Source organism: Triturus cristatus, chromosome 4_2 (assembly GCF_964204655.1).
Source record: "Triturus cristatus chromosome 4_2, aTriCri1.1, whole genome shotgun sequence".
NCBI classification, from domain to species: domain Eukaryota; kingdom Metazoa; phylum Chordata; class Amphibia; order Caudata; family Salamandridae; genus Triturus; species Triturus cristatus.
Genome location: NC_140586.1, coordinates 706,594,980 through 706,621,527, shown reverse-complemented (window position 1 = coordinate 706,621,527; position 26,548 = coordinate 706,594,980). Strand labels below are relative to the sequence as shown.

The 26,548-nt window shown below is 47.6% G+C and overlaps 1 protein-coding gene across 1 annotated transcript in view; it reads left to right on the top strand.

The window, feature by feature from the left end:
* LOC146834931 (dynein light chain Tctex-type protein 2B-like) overlaps positions 1-26,548 on the top strand; it is a 238,339-nt gene that overhangs the window by 69,388 nt on the left and 142,403 nt on the right. Inside the window, exons 2-3 of the mRNA XM_085600149.1 lie at positions 9,229-9,357; positions 22,523-22,666. Of these exons, the coding sequence (XP_085456275.1) occupies positions 9,292-9,357; positions 22,523-22,666 (210 nt within the window). The 5' untranslated portion in view covers positions 9,229-9,291. The remainder of the gene's footprint in view (positions 1-9,228; positions 9,358-22,522; positions 22,667-26,548) is intronic.

Below are 26,548 nucleotides of genomic sequence, written 5' to 3'. Positions count from 1 at the left end.
ATGTCCTCTTCTCACACATTTGATTCCACCACTCTTTCCTCTTTCTCTCCTATCCCTTTTTTCTGTTTCCCATTTTGTCCTCTAACCCCATCTGCCTTTCCTTTAACCTCTAAGCCATGGAACCCTGCAACAGGCACCGGGTTGTGAGGATGCCAGTAGTGTGTGAATGTGCCGTGCCCTCAGGGCACCGCCAGGTGTGCTTGCCTTGCACCAGTGCTTCATTTAGGGTTGGAAGGCCATGGCCTCTCTGTAGCCATGGGCTCTCCCAGCACCTCCTTAGACAGAGGGGCTCCCACTCCACCAAACCCTGAATGAGGCTGCATGTGTTATTGGTCTATTGCAGGCATAATGTTAACCAGCCCTCCCCTGTAACTGGCCATTGAATTCTCTGTGCAGACTACAGACCTCAAGCTAGACAACTGCAAGAAGGAACCTCATTGCTATAATATAGACAGTTATTTAATTCAGTAAACATAACACACCACAAGGATTCGTGATGGGATAAAATGCCTTTTATTTGGTCAATGTTTCAATGCAACGCATTACCTAACAAGACTTTGAACAGGCATCTTTTCTTTAACAATCCAAAATTACAGCAAAATACCCAGACTCCGAAAATGATACACAACCATACAAATGCTAGACATGTAACATAACATAACATAGCATAACATACATTGTTTCCCAACAGGTAACTCTTTGAACTCCCTCTTTCACCTGTCACCACTATGGGACTACACATGAGGACTTCATGTTGTGCCCCTGTCTACACTTGTACAGCTACTGGCGCTGTGCACATTCATATTTCTTTGTCACAATTCCTTACTGCTCAAACTGTTTCACAATGTGTGTCAAACAACCATTACCGCACTTTTATTTAGAGTCAATTTGCATGCACAAGTAAGTGAGTGATTACCGAGATAGCTTTGAAATAAAGCTGCCCCACTATAGAAGTGGAGAAAGGAGGGTGACGCTCCTAAACCCGTTCTACCACCCTTGCTTTGGATACAAAATTCAGAAGAATCACACGAATGAAGAAGTGATTTAAATGCTGATCTGGTGCTTCAAATACAAATCCAACCTTGTGAATTCCTCTAATGGGGTTAGGGTTAGGAAGATGACAAAGGGAAGTACAGGAAGAATGTGAGCATCAATTTTCAAATAAAGAAATAGTTGCCTTTAAGAATGAAAATTTAGGCCACGTGGGTGCTTATTTACAAGCCCCTTGCGCTGCGGGTGCGTCACTTTTCCCATATTAAGGGACTTATTTACAAGCCCCTTGGGCTGCTGGTGCGTCACTTTTCCTATATTAAGGGGCTTATTTACAAGCCCCTTGCGCTGCCGGTGCGTCACTTTTTCCCATATTAAGGGGCTCATTTACAAGCCCCTTGCGCTGCCGGTGCGTCACTTTTCCCATATTAAGGGGCTTATTTACAAGCCCCTTGCGCTGCCGGTGTGTCACTTTTCCTATATTAAGGGGCTTATTTACAAGCCCCTTGCGCTGCCAGTGTGTCACTTTTCCTATATTAAGGGGCTTATTTACAAGCCCCTTGCGCTGCCAGTGCGTAATTTTTTCCATATTATGGGGCTCATTTACAAGCCCCTTGCGCTGCCGGTGCGTCACTTTTTCCCATATTAAGGGGCTCATTTACAAGCCCCTTGCGCTGCCGGTGCGTCACTTTTCCCATATTAAGGGGCTTATTTACAAGCCCCTTGCGCTGCCGGTGTGTCACTTTTCCTATATTAAGGGGCTTATTTACAAGCCCCTTGCGCTGCCAGTGTGTCACTTTTCCTATATTAAGGGGCTTATTTACAAGCCCCTTGCGCTGCCAGTGCGTAATTTTTTCCATATTATGGGGCTCATTTACAAGCCCCTTGCGCTGCCGGTGCGTCACTTTTCCCATATTAAGGGGCTTATTTACAAGCCCCTTGCGCTGCCGGTGTGTCACTTTTCCTATATTAAGGGGCTTATTTACAAGCCCCTTGCGCTGCCAGTGCGTAATTTTTTCCATATTATGGGGCTCATTTACAAGCCCCTTGCGCTGCTGGTGTGTCACTTTTTCCCATATTAAGGGGCTCATTTACAAGCCCCTTGCGCTGCGGGTGCGTCACTTTTCCCATACTAAGGGGCTTATTTACAAGCCCCTTGCGCTGCGGGTGCGTCACTTTTCCTATATTAAGGGACTTATTTACAAGCCCCTTGCGCTGCGGGTGCGTCACTTTTCCTATATTAAGGGGCTTATTTACAAGCCCGTTGCGCTGCCGGTGCGTCACTTTTTCCCATATTAAGGGGCTCATTTACAAGCCCCTTGCGCTGCCGGTGCGTCACTTTTCCCATATTAAGGGGCTCATTTACAAGCCCCTTCCGCTGCCGGTGCGTCACTTTTCCCATATTAAGGGGCTTATTTACAAGACCCTTGCGCTGCGGGTGCGTCACTTTTCCTATATTAAGGGGCTTATTTACAAGCCCCTTGCGCTGCCGGTGCGTCACTTTTCCCATATTAAGGGGCTTATTTACAAGACCCTTTGCGCTGCCGGTGCGTCACTTTTTTCCATATTAAAACACACCGGCCGCGCCAGGGGCTTGTAAATAGGCCCCATGGACATGAAAACCAGCTCTCCCTCTTATTGCGCCTTCCTCCCCCGATTGTCTGCTCCCCTAAGTTCAAACTCGCCACCCATCGCGCCACACAATAAAAGCCTGGACCCACATAAAGCGCTCCTATGCTCTGACGTTAGGTTTGCATTATACAAATCAGAAAGAGGATTTCAGTTTCATAAGATGTGTGCTGAACCTCCTATGCAATTCTGCATTCAATTGAAAACACTGTGCATTGAAAAACGGTCTTTTTTGTGCTTGACACAATTAGATCCGAACTAGGCCTTGACTCCATTTTGCTTATAGCTGCAGCATAATGTTTGTTTTTATTCTTTTGTTCGCTGCACATAATTAAAATGTGCACAATTGAAATGAAATGTAATGGCATGATGCACTCGATGAACCACGGAGGAACCGTCATGCTACTTTCAAGGCTCTGCAGCTATTCACTCCCTTTGTTTTGTTGCTGGGTTGTAGTGTCACATCCGCAGACATCAGGCCGGAATAGCGCACATTGATATTCAAGTTAGGGGCTAGTGTTGGAATGGTGCCATTGTATACTTCTGCATCACGAGTTGACAAATCCTTGTTATATTTGATCACCCTATGCTGGCTTTCCGATTTCCATTGATTTTCATTGTACAATAGGCTATAAAATGATGCATTTTGGAGGTGAGACAGTTTTGTCTTCTGACTCCCAGACTATAGATACAGAACCCATGTTAGTTCATCTTATGCTTTGGAAGTAGAATATGTTAGCCTTGACTGCATGTCATTTACTGCTGTATTTGACTCAGCCTTATGCTAAATTCCCTGTACTGGATATTATGCATTTGAATTGAATTCTGCTTTTTGCCTTCTGTATTGCACCTTGAATTATTTTAATAAACATTCATGGTTTCCATTTTACTTCTTACTCGAGAGGATATAGAGCTAGATGTACTAACATTAGGAATACCGATTTCCTAATTGCGATTCTCTCCAAATTGAAATTAGGAAATCGTTTTTCCTAATGTATGAAGCTCTTTGGAGTTTTATTAACGAATCTCAGTGGGCCGCAAATAGACCTACCTCATGCATACTAATAAGGTAATTTGCAATTTGCGGCCCACTAGGAATCGCATCAATTACAGCAATGGTGGCCTATAGAGGTCAGCAGACAACCATGTCTGCAATTTCTTTTCGATAAAGCAATCTTTTTTTTTAAATGCCGCCCGTTTTCCTTAAAGGAAAAAGAAAAATTGAAACTTTGCCGTTCCATTTTTTAAGACTGGCCCACTGACTGCTCTTTTAAAATATTTGTATTTACATTCTCAATGGGGAAGGCATCCTTTGGGGCCCCTCCCCCTTTGCGAATGAGTTACCACCAGTTTTAAGTTGCTGGTAATGTATTACTGTTTTGCGACTGGAATTCGCTCGCAAAACAGTAATACATACCATTCACATTCGATATTTGGAAGTGACACCATAAACACACCCCTTCCAAATACTGAATCGCAAATGCAAAATGCGATTCAGTAACAAGTTACCGAATCACATTTTGCCTTTTGTACATTTAAAAAGCATTTTAACGGTCGCAAACGGCCCGATTCTGCGAATCAGGCAGTTTACGACAAGAAAAATTATTTGTTCATCTGGCCCTTATTTCCTTGAATTGGTATTTATTAAACTTGTATTTGGTGGCTGTCTAGGGACTTCATTGCCTTATACACATGTTTTAAGTTTAATACTGTCCCGATCCCACATAGCTGCTTTATCAACACAAATATACTTACAAACATACACAATTGTTAGCTGTTTGCTTCATCCTTCACCTCGTCCTCCCTGCAGGACTCATCCCTCTCTTTCTTGCCTTGTATGCTAACACCTATGGTGCCCCTGACGAGGGCATAGAACCACGCCCTTGTGCCCTTCAATCCATCTCGACTCCTGAAACCCCTCTGCACTTTACCACTCTAGAGCTGTTTGGCCTGCCTGATGAGCTCACACTCTGAGTTGGTTCGGGGCGGCTTAACTCGACCATGAAAGGCATCCACTAGGGGGCCCCCACAGACCCCTGCCCACCACACATCTACCACAGAGCAGCCACCACCATCGCGCCAGAATTACAATGCATCATTAGACGACATCCGCACCCTCTTTGACCAAGTCACACCACAGCCCTGATCCTACTCGACCTGTCAGCAGCTTTTGACATCATCTCCCACCGCACACTCGCCGTCAGGCTACACGATGCTGGCATACAAGGAACCACCCTCGACTGGATCTGCTTGTTCCTCACCGGCAGAAGCCAAAGGATCAGACTGCCACCCTTCCTCTCCGAAACCACGGAAATCAACTGAGGAGTAACACAGGGATCATCACTCAGCCTAACCCTCTTCTGTATCTACATGACCCCCCTCGCCGCCATCGTCAGACAGCACAGCCACAGCATAGTATCCTACACCGATGACACCCAGCTCATCCTCTCCCTCACCAAGGACCCCACCACCACCAGACTTAACTTCCAGGAAGAAATGCAGGAAGTCACTTCCTGGATGAGCAACAGCTGCCTGAAGCTCAACTCGGAGAAGACAGAAGCCCTCGTCCTCTGAACCACCCCATCAGCATGGAACAACACCTAGTGGCCCACCGCCCTTGGCAGTCCTCCGACCCCCACGGACCATGCCAGAAACCTCGGCATCGTACTCGACTCCTTCCTCTCCATGAACCGACAGGTCAACGCCGTCATTTCCAGCTGCTTCAACACCATCCGCATCCTCCAAAAGACTTTCAAATGAATCCCCCCTAAGTTAAGGAAGACAGTCACCCACGTGCTCATAACCAGCAGACCCCTCTATACCGGCATCTACAAGTCTCTACTCCGCAAGATCCAGACGATACAGAACACTGCCGCCAGACTCGTCCTCAGCATTCCACAACACGAGCACATCAGCCAACACCTGCAGAGCCTCCATTGGCTCCCCGTCGAGAAGAGTCACTTTCAAGATACTCACCCACACCTACAAATGCCTCTACAACACAGAACCCCAATACCTCAACAAGAGAATCACCTTCCACATCCCTAAAAGAAACCTCAGATTCGCCAACTTCGCCCTTGCCGAAACCCCATGCACCCGCAGACCCAGAACAGGGGGAAGAGCCTTCTCCTACATGACGGCCAAGACCTGGAACGAGCTCCCGATCGACATCAGATGCACCCCCTCCCTGAACACCTTCAAAAAGGCTCTCAAGTCCTGGCTCTTCAACTGAACGGAACTGCGATCCCACCCGCCCCCAGCGCCTTGAGACCCTCATGGGTGAGTAGCACGCTTACAATTCCCTAATTGATTGATTGGTTCATACAATAGCGCACTGCCTGGTGTGCTTGCCCTGCATCATTGCTCTATTTCGGGTTGGAAGCCCAGGGCCACAAGCCTTTGCCCTCAATCCCCTTCCTCTAGCCATGGGCTTTCCCATCACTTGAAGCTTCCAGCCAGCCTTTTGTCTTTGCTCCTTCAGGACCCCCCTCCACCTGCTCTTACTTGCCCTGTGTGCCAGCCCTTTCGTGGAATCCCATGCCAAAACCTTTAGGGGAACCGACCGGGCAAGTTTGTCAGATTTCTATGAACTTAGTCAGCCCTATTGGATGAATTTACATATGTGATTGATTGATTAATGGGCATTCACTGAATGCTGGTCATTGGCTCTTCTATATTTTTCACTTCGCTCAGGATTTCCCATCGCCCGGTGTCCAAGATAAAAAGTGACTCCATACACTGGCACCTCTAATTCTGTCTGTTTGGGCATTAATTGACATTGGGCCAGAGCCCCTTTGCCTGCTTTGCCACTGCCTGCCTCCTCCTGGTTACAACTCTAGAGGAAATTTATCTACAAGACTTTCATAAACAAATCTTAATATGGCTCTCTATATTCACTGGGGTCAAGAATATACTGCTGGCTGCCAATTAACTATTCCTGTTTCTAGATATTAGAGCAATGCACATTTAAATGATTAAATGTAACCACAGCAAACTATGTCCCTTCCTACGTCATATGCCTTCAATATGACAGAAATCCCATGAAAACCAATAACTAAATCACAACTCGTAGTAATAACTGAGGAGTAAGTTTATTCTCTAATTAGCTGCTCTTGGGTGAACCCCACAAACTATTACCTAAAAAATCTGGGAGTTCCTATGGTTTTTAAAAAGTGTTCCTGGAAGGGCTACACAAACACCTTTCAAGGGGCTCAGTACCTATATTGATTCCTTCTAATAACTTCTGGTTAGTCCTGGCAGGTATAACTGTGCATGCACCTGACCCCACACAACACACACACTCATACTTAGTAACATATACTTAAAAACCCACTCAATTCCCAGGATTCGTTGTCACGTTCAACTCATTTTGCAAATCTAGACAATTTATTATAAATTCTAAACATGGATTTGAAACCCCTGTAATGAAGTGACTACTACACCCTTCACTCTAACATTGCTCTGTCCTCTTCTATTACTGTTATTTGACAACCACTTACATCATATAAACTGATTAGGCTCTACAATCTGCTAACAGGCTAACCTCATATGCAACTTCCCCATGATGTGCCCAATACAATTGCATCACCTCCCTTGCTTATCACACTCTTCTCCAATAGTCCCACTCGTGACCTAGGAGCTGCTGATCCCTCCTTTTCCTCAGGGCCCCACAAAACCCATTTACCAGCACTGATCATCTTGGCCACTAACGACTCTGTACCACCCCTGGGAAATATAGAAAGGTCCTGTGTGCCAAGCAGGCACTCCGCTATCACTCATGATCTCACTGAAATAATCACAGTCTGATATCACAGATCAACTTTACTTTGACTCTTCCCAGCCAATGGTGACTGTTATGAGACAGCCAATGCCATGCCCCATCAGCCCTTCCTACATGTGGTCATCTTCCTTATGTGTTTTCCAGTGGCTCAAAAGTGGCTTATCAGTACACCTAGTCTGCCCAAACATGCTGCAGTGGTGACTGATAATTGAACCACTGGGAAACACAAACGGACGATGGAGACAGAGCAAAATGGAACCGTGGGACTCAAGTTCAGGTAAAACACTGCTACGGAAAGGTTTTGAGTACCATAACCAAGCTAGACATCCATAAATACTCACTTTTATACCTTCTACATAAGTGCTAGCAGGATCACACTTGGTCTACCAGTGCATTACACCAGCCAACATATAAGTAAAAAACTAACCAGGATGGGCAGGAGAAGCCCTATCAAGACCCCAAGGCCCCCAGCTGATTAGTATTAGGCAAAGAGTCCAAAGGCCAGCACCCCCACTGTTATTCACCACATATACAAGTTCCACACAGGTTTGTACTGTAGGTTGCAGGACCCACCTACCTGGAGCGCCCATCCACCTTACTGACTGAGGTCAGGTCCTGTTCGTGTATCTTCCCCCATGGGGTACCCCATGGCTTAACTCAGTATCAAAGAGAAAACTCTGCACCAAACCTCTAAAAGGCCAAGTATGCAGTATGTAAAAACTACATATGATAATATAACAGATACAGAGGTTCTAGCACCACTGAAGTGCGTACATCAATAATTCTTGCTGAATTGCTGCATCACCTACTTGGAACCTTGCCTGTGACTTTGATTTGGAGAGTGAACTTTGCTCTTATCCCATGAGTACTCCCCATTCTCCTTCATGTTCCACCTTCCGGTACCTGCATTCATTTTTTGGGATTTATGTGCAGAGGTGAGATGGACGAGGAGATGAAGCTACAACAACCAGTGACTGTAAAAGGCGATTCCTTTACAAAAGGAGTCATACAGCATGAGCTCCTGAAATGGACTATGCACCATTCCTTTTGGAAGGAATTAAATAACTTTTCACGTGGTCAGTTGTGATCAAATTGGGACTGCTACAGCCAGCAAAATTATCAAAGTATAACATTCAAGCCTGGATGTTAAGATGGTGTTTTCAGTAAAAAGAAGCTTCAACCTGTTTGTTCTGCAAGGAGTTAACAGACACTATAATATAGGTGTATTAACTGTGGTTGTGTAGACCTAAGGAGCATCAGTTTTCCCATTAGCACTAATAATAGAGGAAAATTGGTCTGTGTGGGTGCATCTATCTATTCTCACAAGCACACGGTCGTATCAAATATTGGGTAGTGTGTGTAATATGACTTATGTCTGTATTCTGAAAATGTCACATGTACTATGGTAGAGGTTGGCTATCCATTCCTTGATATTTTCATAAATATCTTTAAGGTATTGCTGAGATATTCACTTGCAGGTCCTAAAACTAAGTAAATATGCACCAACCCGGCTATCACATCTGAATATGTATCCACGTTAACGTTGTGTCTGACAATGTCAATGCGACCCGTTTGGGTACCAGATAATCCTCCGACATAAATATCATGTCAAAAATATAATTCACAAAAATATCACCCCGTTGAAGTTAATAATGTCAGATCTACACCCAAAATGACAATATTCTGTAAACAAAATTTACGACACAACTTTTACTTCAAACTTTATATATCAAAGATGGGAGCCCATGGGAAAACATCATCTACATCATAAATGACATCAAAGATTGCATAACTATGACACTAATTCTTGCTTAATTTTTCCCTCATAGATTTAGCATTGGCAGGGATTATAAAAAAGGAGAAATTGTGCTGGGGGCTACAATATCACCAAGATGAATAGGAAGATGTCAAGAGTAACCTTTCAAGAGATTTCCAAAGATGATCGTGAACCTAAACAGGTGAGACAATCTTCAGTTTCTAAACAAGGTGGTGTGTTGGGTAGCAAATGTGTGGGTTGTGGGTGTGAGCTATGTGTGAAGTGTTTTTGTCTCAAGCACTTTGAGGCCTGCTCTTTTTTAGTAAAGTTTAGTGTGTAGCTGCACTGATGCATTGAGTGGAGGGAAGTAGAATATGAAATACTTGCATGTACAATCATGTCTAAGAGCAATGTGTGGAGTCTCCTCCATCGAGCCAAGACTCGCCTTTCAGTAAGTGCGCTGGCTGAAAGGGGTTTCAGACACCCTCCCCTACCGATGCCACCTATTCACCTCCTGGCCCCTCACCTTCTAATGGTCAGAATAAGATTTTCTCCAGCGAGAAGTTGTTGGACAAAGACGACAATTTATCCAACCTACAGGGTCTGTACTTCAATGCCCGATCCATTCCTAAACGTGCAGCCGAAATCTGGGATCTGTTAGATTCCCTCAAATCAGACGTCTGTTTCTTTACTGAAACATGGCTGCATGAGTGTGCCGCCCCATTGATGGCCATTGCTCTTCCGGATGACTATAGAATATTTAGACTGGATGGAGTGGGGAAAAAGGGTGGGGGTCTAGCTATCGTGACTCGTCTACCCTTAGGCATTAAGCTTCTGGACTCCATTTCCACACCTAGCCTGGAGCTCATGGCAGTTAAACTTGAGTTAGCCCATGGCCCCAGTTGGATGGGAGCAGTGGTCTATCACCCACCAGGGAGTCATAAAAAAGCCTTCTGCATGTCACTTCTGGAATCCCTTGCATCTCTCTCCTTGCAATCACACAATTTTCTATTAATAGGAGATTTTAACAATCACTTTGACTCTACCGCCGACCCACACTCCAGTGGGCTGATAGCAGCTTGGGAATCTCTTGGAATTTTTCTTAGAGTGTTTAGCCCATTTCATATAGCGGGACTGTTGGAAACAGCCCACTCCCACTCCGCAGGGCGGTGGTGGACTCCCCGAACACACTGTGGTAGCTTGGCTCGAGTGGTCAGGAAACAGGCGCAGTGCTAAGCATACAATATACCCATACAAGAACCATGCGTGCATCCGTTCCAAAAACGACTCTACACCGTAAAAATTATGAAAATATTCTTTCTTTATCTTTTTCTCTTAGTTGCTGATTGGAAAAATAAAGAGGTCAATCACAATATACAATTTTAAATAGTGCAGGTCAAATAAATATTATCTGAAGATTCAATAAATAGGGGTGATCATAAATACAAGGGACATAAATATCAGTGCAGGTAATACAGGCAATTAAATATTCTGAGGCAATAAATACTGTACCAATAAATATTGTACACCATCAAGTCCTGTGGACCTATAAATATAGTGAAGCAATAAATAGGTAAAAACTCAATAAATACAGTACCCCCAATAAATAATTAAAAGTATACAGCAACACTCATGTAATCAGTTGACATTTCAATTCCTAAGGGCTGATTTGGCCCAGGCACAGCGTGTAGGGTTGTGGAAGGCTTGAGGGGGGCTACTCCCTGGCTGAGACAAGGCTGAGGCCTAAACTGAGGTAGATCAAAGGGGGGAATACCAGTGCCCTGGCTTTCTCTCTCCACACCACCTCTCTAGGTTAGTCCCAGTTCACCCCAGGCACAGTCAGGTTGGTTTCAGCACCTCCCTAGCCCCTTAGAGCAGTCTCTCAGGTCTCCACAGGGCCTTAGGCGCCCTCTACTCCACTTACTGCCCTTTTTCTGATGTTCCGACGCCGCTGGAGTCGTGTCGACGCCGTGAGGCGGTTCCGGTTCGGTCTCGGCGGCCTCGGCACAATGTCAGTTCTTTGACGACGCCGGTAGGCGGTTCCGGTCCGATGTCGGCGGCCTCGGTTCAATCTCGACCTCCGATTCGACGGCGTCGGGCAGTCTCTACTCGGTGTCGACTTCGGGCGGCTCCGGTCCGATGGCGCTCTCGGCTCCGATGACGTCGGCCGGCCTGGCCTCGATGTCGACTTCCGGCGACTCCGGGGTGCGATCCTCACCCCCGACCTCCGGTGCTCCTCCTCTCAGGTTCCGGGCGACTCCGGAGTGCGATCCTCACTCCCGACCTCCGGTTCACCTCACCTCGGTCTCCGACGACTCCGGAGGGCGGACTTCACTCCTCCGATGACGCCGCTCGCTCGACCTCGGTTCACTTCCTCCTCGACCTCTGGTATTCCTCACGACCTCCGTCGGCGCCCTCTCACGACCTCAGGCGGCTCCGGGTACGACGTCTGCTACTTCAGTCAGCGCCGCTTCTCCACCTCGGGCTCCAGGTCTCAGGCTACTCGACGCCGGACTCCAGGGAAACCAGTTTCCAGGTCAGGATCTTGCTGCTTTCTGCTTCTAAGGCCTGTTCCTGCTGTTCAGGTCCTTAGGATGAGTTTTTCTGTCTTCTTCCCACACAGGGCTATAGGCTGGGATCCATCAGTAGGGACAAGTATCAAGGGTGGGTTTATGGACCCCACTCCAGGCACAAGTTTCCACCCCTGCTGCTTCACTCCTTCCTCCTTCACCGTTGTGCTGCTCTCTCTTCACCAGTCAGGTGCCAACTGCCAGCTCCAACTGCCAACTGCCTCTCTTATCCTCCCAACATTCTAAACGGTCTCCAACTGTCACAGAGTTCTGGAGTCTCCTGGAATGTTCTGGAAGGTGCTGGTAGGTTCCAGTGGATGCTGGTGATGTCACAGGTGGCCACCATCTTGTGCTCCAGGCCCTCAGACAGAAGTTTCAGGGGTAGCTAAAATGGCTCCCTGAATCTGCAGCAACACGAAAAAGTCTGGTGGTTCCCAAAAAGGAAAAATTCAAACAGGGGTTTGAGGCAAAAGTGGGACAAAATAAATAATGATGAGGAGGGACCACCCAAAGGGCTGACAGGTCTAACACGCGTCCCCCCCAGCTGAAAGTGGGGAGAGCTACCCAACCCCTTGGGAGTTCTCATCACTAAGGCGGAAATACCTTGAGAGACCGTCTGCATTGGCGTGGTCCACTCCAGGCCGATGTTCCACCTGGAAGTCCATCCCCTGTAGGGAAATAGACCACCTCAACAACTTGGGATTCTCCCCCTTCATTTGCATCAGCCAACGAAGGGGTCTGTGGTCGGTCTGAACCAGGAAGTGCGAGCCAAACAGGTATGGCCGCAACTTCTTCAGAGCCCATACCACTGCAAAGGCTTCACGCTCTATTGCACTCCACTTCTGTTCCCTGGGAAGTAGTCTCCTGGATAGGAAGACCACGGGTTGATCCAGACCCTCTTCGTTGAGTTGCGATAACACTGCCCCAATGCCATGTTCTGATGCATCTGTCTGGACAATGAACTTCTTGGAAAAGTCTGGGGCCCTTAAGACCGGGGCCTCGCACATGGCTTTCTTCAATCTCTCAAAGGCTTGCTGACAAGCCTCCGTCCAGACTACCCGTCGAGGTTGTTTCTTGGACGTGAGCTCCGTGAGGGGGGCTACGATGGTACCGTACCCCTTCACGAAGCGGCGATAATATCCCGTGAGGCCCAAAAATGCTCGGACCTCAGTCTGTGTCTTGGGGGGTTCCCAGGCCATGATGGCCTCGATCTTCGCCTGGAGGGGTTGCACCGTTCCCCTACCCACCAAGTGTCCAAGGTACACTACCGACCCCTGCCCGATCTGGCACTTGCTGGCCTTGATCGTCAATCCAGCTTGTCTCAGGGCCTGGAGAACGGCTTGCAGGTGATGCAAGTGATCCTCCCAGCTGTTACTGAAGACGGCTATGTCATCCAGATAAGCAGCAGAGAAACTCTCCATTCCGGTGAGGATCTGGTTTACCAGGCGCTGAAACGTGGCAGGTGCGTTCTTGAGCCCAAAGGGCATCACACAGAACTGGTAGTGGCCATTGGGCGTGGAGAAGGCTGACCTTTCCCTTGCTCCATCAGTCAAAGAGATTTGCCAGTACCCCGAAGTAAGGTCAAAGGTACTTAGATATTGGGCAGCTCCCAGCCGGTCAATCAATTCATCCGCCCTAGGGATCGGATGAGCATCAGTTTTTGTCACTGAATTCAGTCCCCGGTAGTCCACACAGAACCTCAGTTCTGGTTGGGCACCCGGTGGTGCAGCTTTCGGTACTAACACCACCGGACTGGACCAGGGGCTGCTAGAAGGTTCAATCACTCCTAGCTCCAGCATCTTAGTGACTTCACTATGAATGCTGGCCTTCACCTTGTCTGACATCCGGTAGATCTTGGACTTCACAGGTGGGCTGTCTCCTGTGTCCACGTCATGGACGCACAGGTGAGTCCTACCCGGGACAAGGGAGAACAACGAAGAGTACTGCCCCAGGACCTGGCGACAGTCCTCCTGCTGTTCAGGAGTTAGAGATGGGGAGAGAATCACTCCCTCCACCGACCCATCCTTTTCTTGAGACGCAAACAGATCCGGGAGAGGCTCGCTTTCCACGTCCTCTCCTCCGTCAGTCACCATCATCAAGATGACTTCGGGCCTCTCGTGGTGGGGTTTGAGGCGGTTGGCATGCAGCACCCGCAGGGGCTGACGAGGGGTCTTCAGGTCCACCAAGTAGGTAGCCTTACCCTTCTTCTCCAACACCTCAAAGGGTCCTGACCAGCGATCCTGGAGGGCACTAAGCTCTCCTGGTTCGATCACCCACACCTTCTGGCCAGGCTCCAACTCCACCGGGTGAGCGTTGTGGTCATACCACGCCTTCATTACTGCTTGGCTGGCTTCCAAGTTGTCAGAAGCTTGCTTCCACAACTTAGCCATTTGGCTCCGGAAGGCCAGCATGTAGCTCACCACATCCTGGGGGAGCTTTCTGGGAGTTCTTTCCCATCCGTCTCTCACCAGGTTAAGAGGTCCACGTACAGGGTGCCCATACAGAAGCTCGAAGGGGCTGAAGCCCACTCCCTTCTGTGGCACTTCCCTGTAAGAAAAGAGTAAACAGGGTAGGAGGACGTCCCATTTCCTCCGCAGGCTTTCAGGCAGACTTCTGATCATGCCTTTTAAGGTTTTGTTAAACCTCTCCACCAGACCATTGGTCTGGGGGTGGTAAGGAGTTGTGAACCGGTAGGTCACTCCACACTCCTTCCACATTGCCCGCATATATGCTGACATGAAGTTGGTCCCCCTGTCGGACACAACTTCCTTGGGAAAACCCACTCGGGTAAAGATTCCCATCAGGGCCCTAGCCACAACAGGTGCTGTTATGGTCCTCAGAGGTATTGCCTCTGGGTACCGTGTGGCATGATCCACCAGAACCAGGATAAACCTGTGACCAGCTGTAGTTGGTGGATCTAATGGACCCACAATGTCGATGCCCACCCTTTCAAAGGGGGTGCTAACGACAGGAAGTGGTTCCAGGGGAGCTTTCAGCTTCACCCCTGTTTTCCCACTGGCTTGGCAAGACACACATGTCCGGCAGTAGGTATCGGACGACACTTTCATCTGAGGCCAATAAAAGTGTGGGACAAGACGGGCGAAGGTCTTGTCTTGCCCCAGGTGTCCTGCCAAGGGGATCTCGTGAGCCAACTCTAAAAGGAAGGCTCGATAACGTTGAGGAACTACCAAGGCTCGTGACGATCCATGTAGGGGTGCCTTGGGTTCACTGTAGAGGAGGCCATCCTCCCAGTAAACACTGTAGTTCCCTTCAACGTTCCCTGCTGCCTGGGCTTCGGCCTGTCGCCTCAGCCCCTCAAGGGTAGGGCACTCCCTCTGGCCCTGGCAGAATTCCTCCCTGGACGGGCCTCCCTCCACGTGCCACTCGGCCGGGATGGGTAGGTCCTCCAGGTTGGTAACGTCCCCCTCCGCAGACTCCTGGTCCACCACCTCCGGTGGCCTATCCGTCCTACGGGGTGGAGACGCCGAGGCAGGCTCCTCCTGTCCTCGGTTCTTCCCTTGACTGGCAGCTGGCTGGGCCTTTGTTCCAGGCTCCAGCCGGAATGAACTCCCTCTTCGGGTAGTCGCGGACCTTGTGCTAACACAGGCCCAGTCAGGTGTACCCAGCATCTCGGTGTGAGTCCGGTATTCCACCTCCTTCCAAGCGTTGTGCTCCATGTCATTCCCCAGCAGACAATCGACTGGCACGGCAGGGCTTACGGCAACTCGAAGTGAACCTGCAACCCCCCCCCATTCAAAGGGAACCTCGGCCACTGGATAGTGACCTGTTCTGCCGTCAGCCATCGCGGCTGGGTGGAGTACATCGGGAATTACCTGCTCTGGAGACACCAGTTGGCTACGCACCATAGTCATACTGGCTCCTGTGTCTCTCAGAGCCTCCCCTCTTTGGCCGTTGATGGTGATCCACTGCCCATACTTTGCGGTATTTGCGGGCACCTGGATCTTAGGAACCATCTCCCGTTCTCCCAGGGACACTAAAGTGACACCCGCCCACTCCCTTCCCTTAGTTAAGGGCATCTCCTCCCCGAGCACTACACTAGCTACTCCGGGGGTCTTTCCTCCAGTGGGAGGGGGTGATCGTTTCTGACACTTCGGATCTCCTTTATAGTGTCCAACGCCACCACACTCATAGCAATGGACAACCCTTGGCTGCTGACTCTGGCCAGGATTAGGGTTTCTGGGTGGGTTAGCCTTAGAGGTGAATCCTGTTCCCTTCCCTTGGAAGTTATTTTGGGGGCCTTTGGAGAACTCCTTTTTCTTTTCCCCTCCCTCTTTCTTCTGGGGGGCGCCCTGTCCGGCCTTTTGAGTATCCCCTCCAGTCCCCCTTGTGGACACCCGGGTACTAGCCCAAATGTCCGCCTCCTCAGCAAGCTTCCGGGGGCTGGTCAGCTTGCTATCCACCAGGTGTTGCCGCAGTTCAGGGAAACATTTCTCGAGTAGGTGTTCCTTCAGTAGTAGGTCAAACAGCTCCTCGTAGTTCCTTACTTCACTGCCCTGAATCCAACCTTCCAGTGCCTTCTTTGCATAGTCCAGGAAGTCCACCCAATTCTGTGTGCCCAGCTTGTGACTACCCCTGAACTTCTGTCTGTACTTTTCAGGTGTTAGTCCAAACTTTCTGATGAGCGCCAGTTTCATGGTGGGGTAGTGGGTCTGCTCATCCTCTTCGAGGGCCAATAAAGCATCCCTACCAGCTGGAGGCATGTACCTATACAATCCTCCTCCCCAATACTTCACTGGAACCCCATGGGCCCTCAACGAGACCTCATAGGCTGCTAGCCACTTGGCGATGTCGTCACCCGCCCCATAGCTAGCTACTATGTCCTTTGGCAGGTAAGGTTTGGATTCCCTGGTGATTTCTTGGTCTTTGCTGCCACCATTAGGAACAGTTGGTGCCCCAATTCTTAAGATCTGAAGCTCTATCTCTTTCAGTCTTATCTCATGAGCCATCCTCTCTTTCTCCGTCTCATGAGCCAACCTCTGTTCCTCCTTCTCCTTCTCCAGCTTTGCTAAATCCCATGTGAGCTGTCTTTTCTCTCTCCGATCTGCTAACTCCACGCTGGATAAGCCCCCGCTAGAGACAGTGCTGCCCTTCCTAGAAAGTGTCCTGGGCCCTGCTGACAGGTTCCCCACCTCAGGTTGGTACATCTCAGCCCCCTCGGGGTCAGGCTCTCCATCCCTGTCTTCCTCCTCAGCCTTGCTTTCTCGGCGTGCCTCCCCCCAAGCCCTTAAGCTGGTTTGGAGTGCACCCTTCTTTGCTCCTGGGGGACAGTACACCCCCTCCCGCTGGCAAAACTCCCTGAGTTGGGCCACAGTGTACGTTTCTAGATTTTCTAGTACAAACTCCATCTTGCCCACTCAGGTTAGAGGACAGGTTTTGTGCAGTAACAATGTAGGGTGGTACCTTTAGTAATACCTCCTCCCACCACCAGAGTAAATTTGGAAAAAACAAAAACCCACAATTTGGAAGGCCGCTGTGAGAAAACTCCCGGTGTAGGCCTATGGACTACCCACAGTTATTGTTGAGTATATGTAGGCACAGCTCTATCCCACCACTGAACACCAATTTATGTTGGAAACAGCCCACTCCCACTCCGCAGGGCGGTGGTGGACTCCCCGAACACACTGTGGTAGCTTGGCTCGAGTGGTCAGGAAACAGGCGCAGTGCTAAGCATACAATATACCCATACAAGAACCATGCGTGCATCCGTTCCAAAAACGACTCTACACCGTAAAAATTATGAAAATATTCTTTCTTTATCTTTTTCTCTTAGTTGCTGATTGGAAAAATAAAGAGGTCAATCACAATATACAATTTTAAATAGTGCAGGTCAAATAAATATTATCTGAAGATTCAATAAATAGGGGTGATCATAAATACAAGGGACATAAATATCAGTGCAGGTAATACAGGCAATTAAATATTCTGAGGCAATAAATACTGTACCAATAAATATTGTACACCATCAAGTCCTGTGGACCTATAAATATAGTGAAGCAATAAATAGGTAAAAACTCAATAAATACAGTACCCCCAATAAATAATTAAAAGTATACAGCAACACTCATGTAATCAGTTGACATTTCAATTCCTAAGGGCTGATTTGGCCCAGGCACAGCGTGTAGGGTTGTGGAAGGCTTGAGGGGGGCTACTCCCTGGCTGAGACAAGGCTGAGGCCTAAACTGAGGTAGATCAAAGGGGGGAATACCAGTGCCCTGGCTTTCTCTCTCCACACCACCTCTCTAGGTTAGTCCCAGTTCACCCCAGGCACAGTCAGGTTGGTTTCAGCACCTCCCTAGCCCCTTAGAGCAGTCTCTCAGGTCTCCACAGGGCCTTAGGCGCCCTCTACTCCACTTACTGCCCTTTTTCTGATGTTCCGACGCCGCTGGAGTCGTGTCGACGCCGTGAGGCGGTTCCGGTTCGGTCTCGGCGGCCTCGGCACAATGTCAGTTCTTTGACGACGCCGGTAGGCGGTTCCGGTCCGATGTCGGCGGCCTCGGTTCAATCTCGACCTCCGATTCGACGGCGTCGGGCAGTCTCTACTCGGTGTCGACTTCGGGCGGCTCCGGTCCGATGGCGCTCTCGGCTCCGATGACGTCGGCCGGCCTGGCCTCGATGTCGACTTCCGGCGACTCCGGGGTGCGATCCTCACCCCCGACCTCCGGTGCTCCTCCTCTCAGGTTCCGGGCGACTCCGGAGTGCGATCCTCACTCCCGACCTCCGGTTCACCTCACCTCGGTCTCCGACGACTCCGGAGGGCGGACTTCACTCCTCCGATGACGCCGCTCGCTCGACCTCGGTTCACTTCCTCCTCGACCTCTGGTATTCCTCACGACCTCCGTCGGCGCCCTCTCACGACCTCAGGCGGCTCCGGGTACGACGTCTGCTACTTCAGTCAGCGCCGCTTCTCCACCTCGGGCTCCAGGTCTCAGGCTACTCGACGCCGGACTCCAGGGAAACCAGTTTCCAGGTCAGGATCTTGCTGCTTTCTGCTTCTAAGGCCTGTTCCTGCTGTTCAGGTCCTTAGGATGAGTTTTTCTGTCTTCTTCCCACACAGGGCTATAGGCTGGGATCCATCAGTAGGGACAAGTATCAAGGGTGGGTTTATGGACCCCACTCCAGGCACAAGTTTCCACCCCTGCTGCTTCACTCCTTCCTCCTTCACCGTTGTGCTGCTCTCTCTTCACCAGTCAGGTGCCAACTGCCAGCTCCAACTGCCAACTGCCTCTCTTATCCTCCCAACATTCTAAACGGTCTCCAACTGTCACAGAGTTCTGGAGTCTCCTGGAATGTTCTGGAAGGTGCTGGTAGGTTCCAGTGGATGCTGGTGATGTCACAGGTGGCCACCATCTTGTGCTCCAGGCCCTCAGACAGAAGTTTCAGGGGTAGCTAAAATGGCTCCCTGAATCTGCAGCAACACGAAAAAGTCTGGTGGTTCCCAAAAAGGAAAAATTCAAACAGGGGTTTGAGGCAAAAGTGGGACAAAATAAATAATGATGAGGAGGGACCACCCAAAGGGCTGACAGGTCTAACAGGGACACACATTGGACAACATCTTTTCTAATTCACAGGATATTGTGGTGGTCCCCCCTATAGGCCTGACTTGGACTGATCACTCGGCATTAAAATTTGAGTTAAACTTACTTAGGGCGATAAAAAAATCTCATTCTGTCCAACGTCTACAAAGATCATGGTGGAAGGTGACCCCAGCCTCTTTCATTCCTGTGTTTGAAGCTCCTGCCCTTCAGAACTGTAAAGACAGTGATGAGGCTCTGGAACTACTAGAGGGTTCCCTGTCCAAAGCCTTGGACTCAATCGCCCCAATTAACCTCTGTAAGACCTGGGTAAAGCCAGCTCCAGCACCCTGGTACAATGACAATCTTAAGAAAGAAAAAGCTGGCTGTAGGAAAATGGAAAGGATATGGAGGAAATCCAAACAGGGGCAGATAACCTAGTATATAGAATGGCTCTCAGACAATACCTAAAGAAATGCAACAGCGTGAGAAGGTCTGACTTGGGGACTAGAATTACTGAAGCTAAGAACTTGTCCAAAGAAGTGTTTAAAATCTTGAAAGACTTCACTAACGCCAGGGATAATAATCCATCCTCCCTGCAGACTCAACAGCTCTGTGACGATTTGGCCAATCATTTCAAACTAAAGATAGATAAAATCTATAGCTCCTTTAACCCACAGGTAGACCCTGGTTGGGTATTAGATAACCATGAGGATTCCATCGATGCCTATTTGGAACCCTTTGAGGTTATAACTGTTGACCAAGTCCACTCGTTATTGGCTTATTTAAAATCTGGCTCCCCCCTTGACTTGGTCCCTCCTTTTATTACCACTGCGTTGGCCCCAGCTCTTGCAGCTCACGTCACGGAATTATGTAATCTATCCTAATCCACTGCCACTTTCCCTCAGAAATGGAAGTGAGCGCAAATTAGACCTATACTAAAAAAAGCTACGGCTGATCAATCGGACCTTCAAAATTATAGACCAATCTCTCTTCTCCCTCTGCTCTCTAAAGCCATGGAAGCCATAGTGAATAAGCAGTTAGTTCAATATTTGGAATCAAATAATCTGCTTGATCCCTCCCAGCCAGGTTTACGTGCATCACACAGTACATAGTCTGCATGAACTGAAGTCACAGATACAATCAAGCTGGCTCTGGACAATGGGACCCCTACCATGCTGATTCTTCTGGATCTGTCGGCTGCATTCAACACCATCTCTCATCAAACTCTAGTGTATAGACTACGAGAGATTGGTGTCAATGGAGTGGCACTTAGTTGGTTTAAAAGCTTCCTTGTCGACAGAACGCAGCAAGTTCTGCTGGAGTTGTTTACCTCCCAGACTTCGGCTGTGGATAGAGGGGTCCCACAGCGCTCCATATTAAGTCCCACGTTATTTAACATCTATGTATCTTCTCTGGCCTCCATTATCAGATCTTGTGGTTTTGACACCATATCATATGCGGATGATACACAGCTGATTATTACCATTGATTCCGATTCCGCATTGACCAGAGAAAGGTTCAAAAGGTGCATGCTAATGACAGCAGCCTGGATGACAGCTAACTTTTTGCAGTTGAACACCACCAAAACTGAGATTGTGCTGTTTGGGAAAAAAGAAGAGCTATGGTCCTCTGACTGGTGGCCTCCCGAGCGGGGTGAACCCCCCACTCCAAAAAAATGGGTGAGAAACGTAGGTGTCATCGTGGATAATAAACCATGATTCTTAGATTTACTTTTTGACGCATCAATTTACTATAAGACACCACGGGGGATATTTACAAGAGAAGTGGCGGAGCGTGTCGTTGGCCTTGTTAGCTTAACGACACCCTCCGCCACTTCAGAAACGCAGGGCTGCACCATTTAAAAAACAATATGGTGCACCCTGTGTTCCCCCCTACACAGGCACCCTTGCACCATAGTGCAAGGGTGTCGGTGTGCAGGGAAAGATTGTTTATGTGCAGATAAACAATCTTGAAATTCCATTTTGTCACTTCTATGTGTGCTGCTTAATGTCATTTTTTGAAAAAGATTGTTTACGTACAGGAAGGGTCACCTTCCTGAACAAAAACAATCCAAGGCGTTTAGTTTTTTCCATGTGTGCTCCAAAAGGCAGCACACATGGAAAAATAAAAACGAGGAGAAATAAAGCGTTTCTCCTTGTTTTGCCAAGTTAAGACCAGGTTCTACCTGGTCTTAATTTTGGCGCTACCTCCTATTTACTCTGCCCTTGTAAATAGAGGGCAGCATCAAAATCAATGGGTGTTGCGGTGGAATGCCCACCGCAACACCCACTGCCCACCCCTTTCACGCTAAGCATAGCATGAAAGAGGACTTTATTTACAAGTGAGCGTTAAGCCACGATGGTGCCTTGTAAATAAGGCGAAGCCCCTTTTGCCATGGGAACGTCACAAAGAGTGACATACCGGTGGCGATAGGGGCTTGTACATATACCCCACGTTTGCAGAGTTTGGGCCTGGTTAAGAGTCTAGTGGGCAGGGTATGCTGTTGAAAACCTGGCGGGGTATCCTGCCCTGCAAACCCTCAGTCTGCCTGCCTCATTTGGGGATGTGCAGACCATAAGTTTTCTGTCAACGCAGTCCCCGTCGGTTCTGTCAACAGAAAACGTACTACAACAGCCCAACACTCTATTTAGGGCAGAAAGTCTGTTTTTTCCCCTGTATGTCAACGCTAGGAAAATTCTTGGCGGTGAGGGATCGAAAAAATAATAATGACCCTGGAGGTCGTTAGTCTTTTGTTTTTCTGAAACAAAGTCTCACTTTGGGAGTTTTTTCCCCAAAAGATTTTTTTTTTTTAAGTTTGGTGAATGCTCATCAAACCCGACAGCGTTCATTCACCAAAGTTTTCTACATTGAATTGAACCGCCATGTTGACTTTTTCTACATTGAGATAAACCGCTGTGATGGCAGTTCCATTTATGTACAGAGATGACCAATGCACACACGGTCATCTCCAAATTTGACAGAAGAAATACTTGTCAGTCCAACTTGAAATCAAGCCTTTTTCTTGAAGGCTTTTTGCATTATTTCGTACAAGTATAAAGTCTTGGAGAGTGGATCGATGACTAATGCAAACTGTTACTAATTGTACTTGATGTTGAAATTGACCTCAGTGCACGTGAATATTAATTGGAGAGCTACCATTATAACATGCTTATAGATATAAAAAGATATTTTATAAATATTACTGCTATTTAATCATGTCTGACTATTTACCCATTATGTTTTTTTTATTTATCACTTATAGACTACAGGTGCTCTTGTCGCGGGAGTCAAATCTGCCCCACAATTTCAAGCAGGAAGCGGAAGTGCAACAAGAACAGGCAATCCAGATGTTGGTTTCAGTTTGAAGGGGCTCATGGCAGCAAAGAGGCTGACAAAGGAACTGAAGGTACCGTGATCTCATTCTTTTTTTTCTAGCATCAGAACTGATAATATCAATCAATTAATAGTTATCTGCAATTGTATTCTGTACATACATATGAATGCCTTTTTCTTAGTGAGCATATGGTATCCACCAATCAATTAATCAATAAAACTTCCTGTCGGCTTTACGCCATAAAAGCACAGAAGATAAAAGACAACAATAAAACCATATTAATATATATCATTTAAGAGTGTAATGATGTGAATATTAGGATAGCCCATAACACATGATATTGGTGGTCGTCTGTATCTAAGCTCTTCCGTTTGCAGTTGAGTTAGCAGTAAGAGGGTTGACGAACATGACCCTGAATTAATGTTCTGGTATCTGCATTGTTTTGAGTAGCTTGTGATTAATGGAGATTTGGTAAATTAATTTTGAAGCTTATTTTGCAATAGTAGGCTGCTACATTGAAATGTGATTACATACCTAACCCTCAGTGTTGCTTCTATTAGTTGCCTTTCTCCGGGTAGGCTCACTGCGTATCAGCTCAATTTGCTTAAAATATGATTAGGTTCCCTCATTTGCTGCCAGAAAGGGGATGCACAGGATACCAGCCTTGAAAGGATACTCAATAAAATTAGGAAGATCAACCTATATACTCATTATTTTGTGGGATGACCTAAATGCTAAAATAGTTCCTATAATGTGGAGGGAGATCTCAGGTTTTGCCATGGTGTATTTCAGCTTCTAACTGGAATTTAAAATGTTGCTTTCTTTAAATAATTTTCTCATTGATCAAGATTTTAGACTCTTAGATAGGTGGGTAGCAGCAGCTTTTATTACATCTCATCTGTTTGGTGCATAGGCCACGTGGGCTACAATTTGTGATGAATGCAGGGGTCATTAGGTTCCTAAGGCAGCAATTTAACTCACCTCTCAGGATATTTACTCTCACCAGCCTAACAACATAATTGACAATGACAATACCTGAAATGAAGGCAGTGACAACAAACACAGTCAAAGGCAGAAGGTCTTCAGTTTAATATCAGATGCCGACTTATTGTCTTTACCAATGTTTTTTACCCAGGTGGCCAAAGAGCATGTGAGCGCTCTCATGTACGGCAGCCACCTTTTAACAGTTTTTCTTATTCTTTATAAATAAAACAATAAAAGATGGCCATCAAACATTCAAGCTCATGCTCGGCGGCCATTTTGAGATGATTTATTTTTCACTCTAGATGGTTAGATGATAGTATTCGCCTTGCTAATGCTTGTAACATTGTACATTGACAAAGTCAAAAGCATGACCAGCAATTAACAGCGGACGGCAGTAACCTGAAGCGGGGCCTCTTCCTGCAGGGGGAAGAGTAGCACAAAGTCAGTGAGGTTATGACAAGGGGCTACTTAAAGCCCTACCTTCTCACAAAAGCCAACTCAATGGGAGCTCCATTGAAGACAATGAAGTGGCTCAAGGCTAATAATGGCTGGTATAAGCCTTCTGCTCCAACTTCCTAATGTTTGCATGTCTGGTTCTCCCTTTTCAATTTAGAACATCCTGCCCTCAGTGAATGGAATGTTCTAATAGCCTTATAGCCCTTCTACCTCAGGATACGCCTGTATAGCCATTGACAGTGGCAATAAGGCTTTATTAGAAACCCTTTTTATTTATGGGTTGGTAAAGACCAGGTATCAAACTGGGGACAAAGTATAGGTTTCAAGGTATGACATGCTGATGAATGTGCCACTTTTCTCTTTCACCTGATGTCTTAGAAAGTTCAAAGTTCCCACTTCTGCAACCACCAGTACATCATCAATATAGGTGGATCTTCCCACTCTCCATGTCTGCATGATCAACACTGCACCATAAAGTAAAGTGTTACTCTTTGTCAAAATATTCAGCTGTGGAAATCACCCATTCAATTCTCTCACTTTCTACCATATGGAAAATCTTTTTGATGGACATTAGTTTATTGCTCCTTTCCTACAGCTATTTCTTTTCTTTTAATGCATGGAATCTGCACCAAGAAGGACCAACATACCGTCCTCTACCACAGCAATGACTACTTTTGTCAATATCATCTCACACATCCAGTCCATCTTCATATATCGATCATGTTCAATGTCCTTTAAGTTAGGCCTGTGTGCACTGTTCTCTATTTGCCTTTGTATTGGATCAGTGTCAGACAGGCAGAATGTGTGATACATAGAGTGTTTGTGGGAGGGCAGGTCGGATAATCAGATGAGGAGGCTGTATATAATGGGACACTCAACGGGTTTTATTGGAAATGACAGGATGTAGGCCACTCGAAGCTTTTATAGGGCTGTCAACTGTCTCCTCAGACTCTTCGTTCTTCCTTGATTCTTCCCTGGATGTTTCCTCCCCTCGGGCTTCTCCTAGTTCGTCTTTGGACGGCTCGCCCTCTGGGTGTTCTCCGAGTCCAGCGGTTGTCCCACGGAGGCTCATAGGAGAGAGGGAAAATAAGGAGCCGTCAGGTATTTGTAAAAGATGTGCCCCGGGTTTAGACCACCGTCACCGCACCACCGTGTTCAAAGGTGAATTGTTCTTTTATACAGAAAGGGGGGGGGGGGAAACAAGGATAAGTGCTCACTGGTGAGGTAGAGGAAGGGGATCAGGGTTGGTGGGTTGGGTGTATGTACTAGGGTAACTGGAAGGGCCTGCAAATCCTCTGGGTCCCCGGTTATCCTCCTCCCTGAGAACACTATTCCCTCATTCAACTTAAAAGGGTACTGACCAGGCTAGTGCAAACATAAGTAAACAATACTCAAAATGAAGACTTCCCATCCCTCCCTTCATTCAGATCATGCCCCTCCCACTATCCGCTCTCTGTTCACCCTCGCTCAGGGTTACTCACAGGCTCCGCCGCAACTCTCCTGAGTTGCGGCCGCTCTCCAGCCTCCTCCGGTGGGGACCACCACTCCTCGTACCACCTCTCGTCCTCTTCGGGATACTCGTCGTCTTCGGTCTTCGTCCCGACCTGTTCTCCGTCCTCGCGTCCTTCGTCTTCTTCTTTTCCGCTTCTCGACTCCTTCCGTCCTCCGCTTGCTTCCTCCTCGATCCGGCGTCTCTCTGGCCTTTTCACTTCCTGGTTCTTAGTGCTTCCGGGGTTAGTCCCTCCTTCTACCACGCCCCCTGCATCGACGGTCAGTTCCTGTAAACGAAGAGGACAAGGGGGGGAAGTTATCCTTGCCGCCGTCGATGCGAAGGACCTTTGATGTCGGGTGTCGGCTCTCCCGGAGCCACTGGACCTAGGTATTTGGCGGACCCCCGAAGGTAAGTGGTACTCGGGCTCCGGTCCCTTCTCACAGTGTTCTAACATGTGTGTTCTACTGAAAGCATTTGAAGGTGTCAGAGTTCCTGAGGTTTGTGATCCAGGAACCCAGCAAGGCAGCAAAGCTGTATGTAACAAGAATAACTGAAGCATAAATCTTTAGATGATGTTCCTGCCACAGAGTCATCATTGCAGCATGCATCTCAAATATAACATGGGTCTTTTATGATAAGTTATTTGGTGGAGCTGCCGAGAGGAGAGTTAAAGTGCATTTCTCACCATACATTGTTGTTTAGCTCGAAAACTCAATTTGAGGATATCAACCTATTTTGTAGCTTCCAATTTCAATGTTCACAGAACATTTTAAATGATCAATTTTACATTTTGCTTCTTTATTTATATAAACTATATTTATCTGTTAATATTGTTTAATTTTCTAAACAGTTCCGGGCCCCTCAGTTGGTGTCACAGATCCCTGAGGCTCCCCGGACCACTGGTTAAGAAACGCTGTCCTAAGATTTTAGAGTGACAATTTCCTAGGTATTATCATCAATATGTTAGATACTAATTTCCATATTTATTTGTTCTCTTGACTGTGCTTGCTTTTCATCATTAT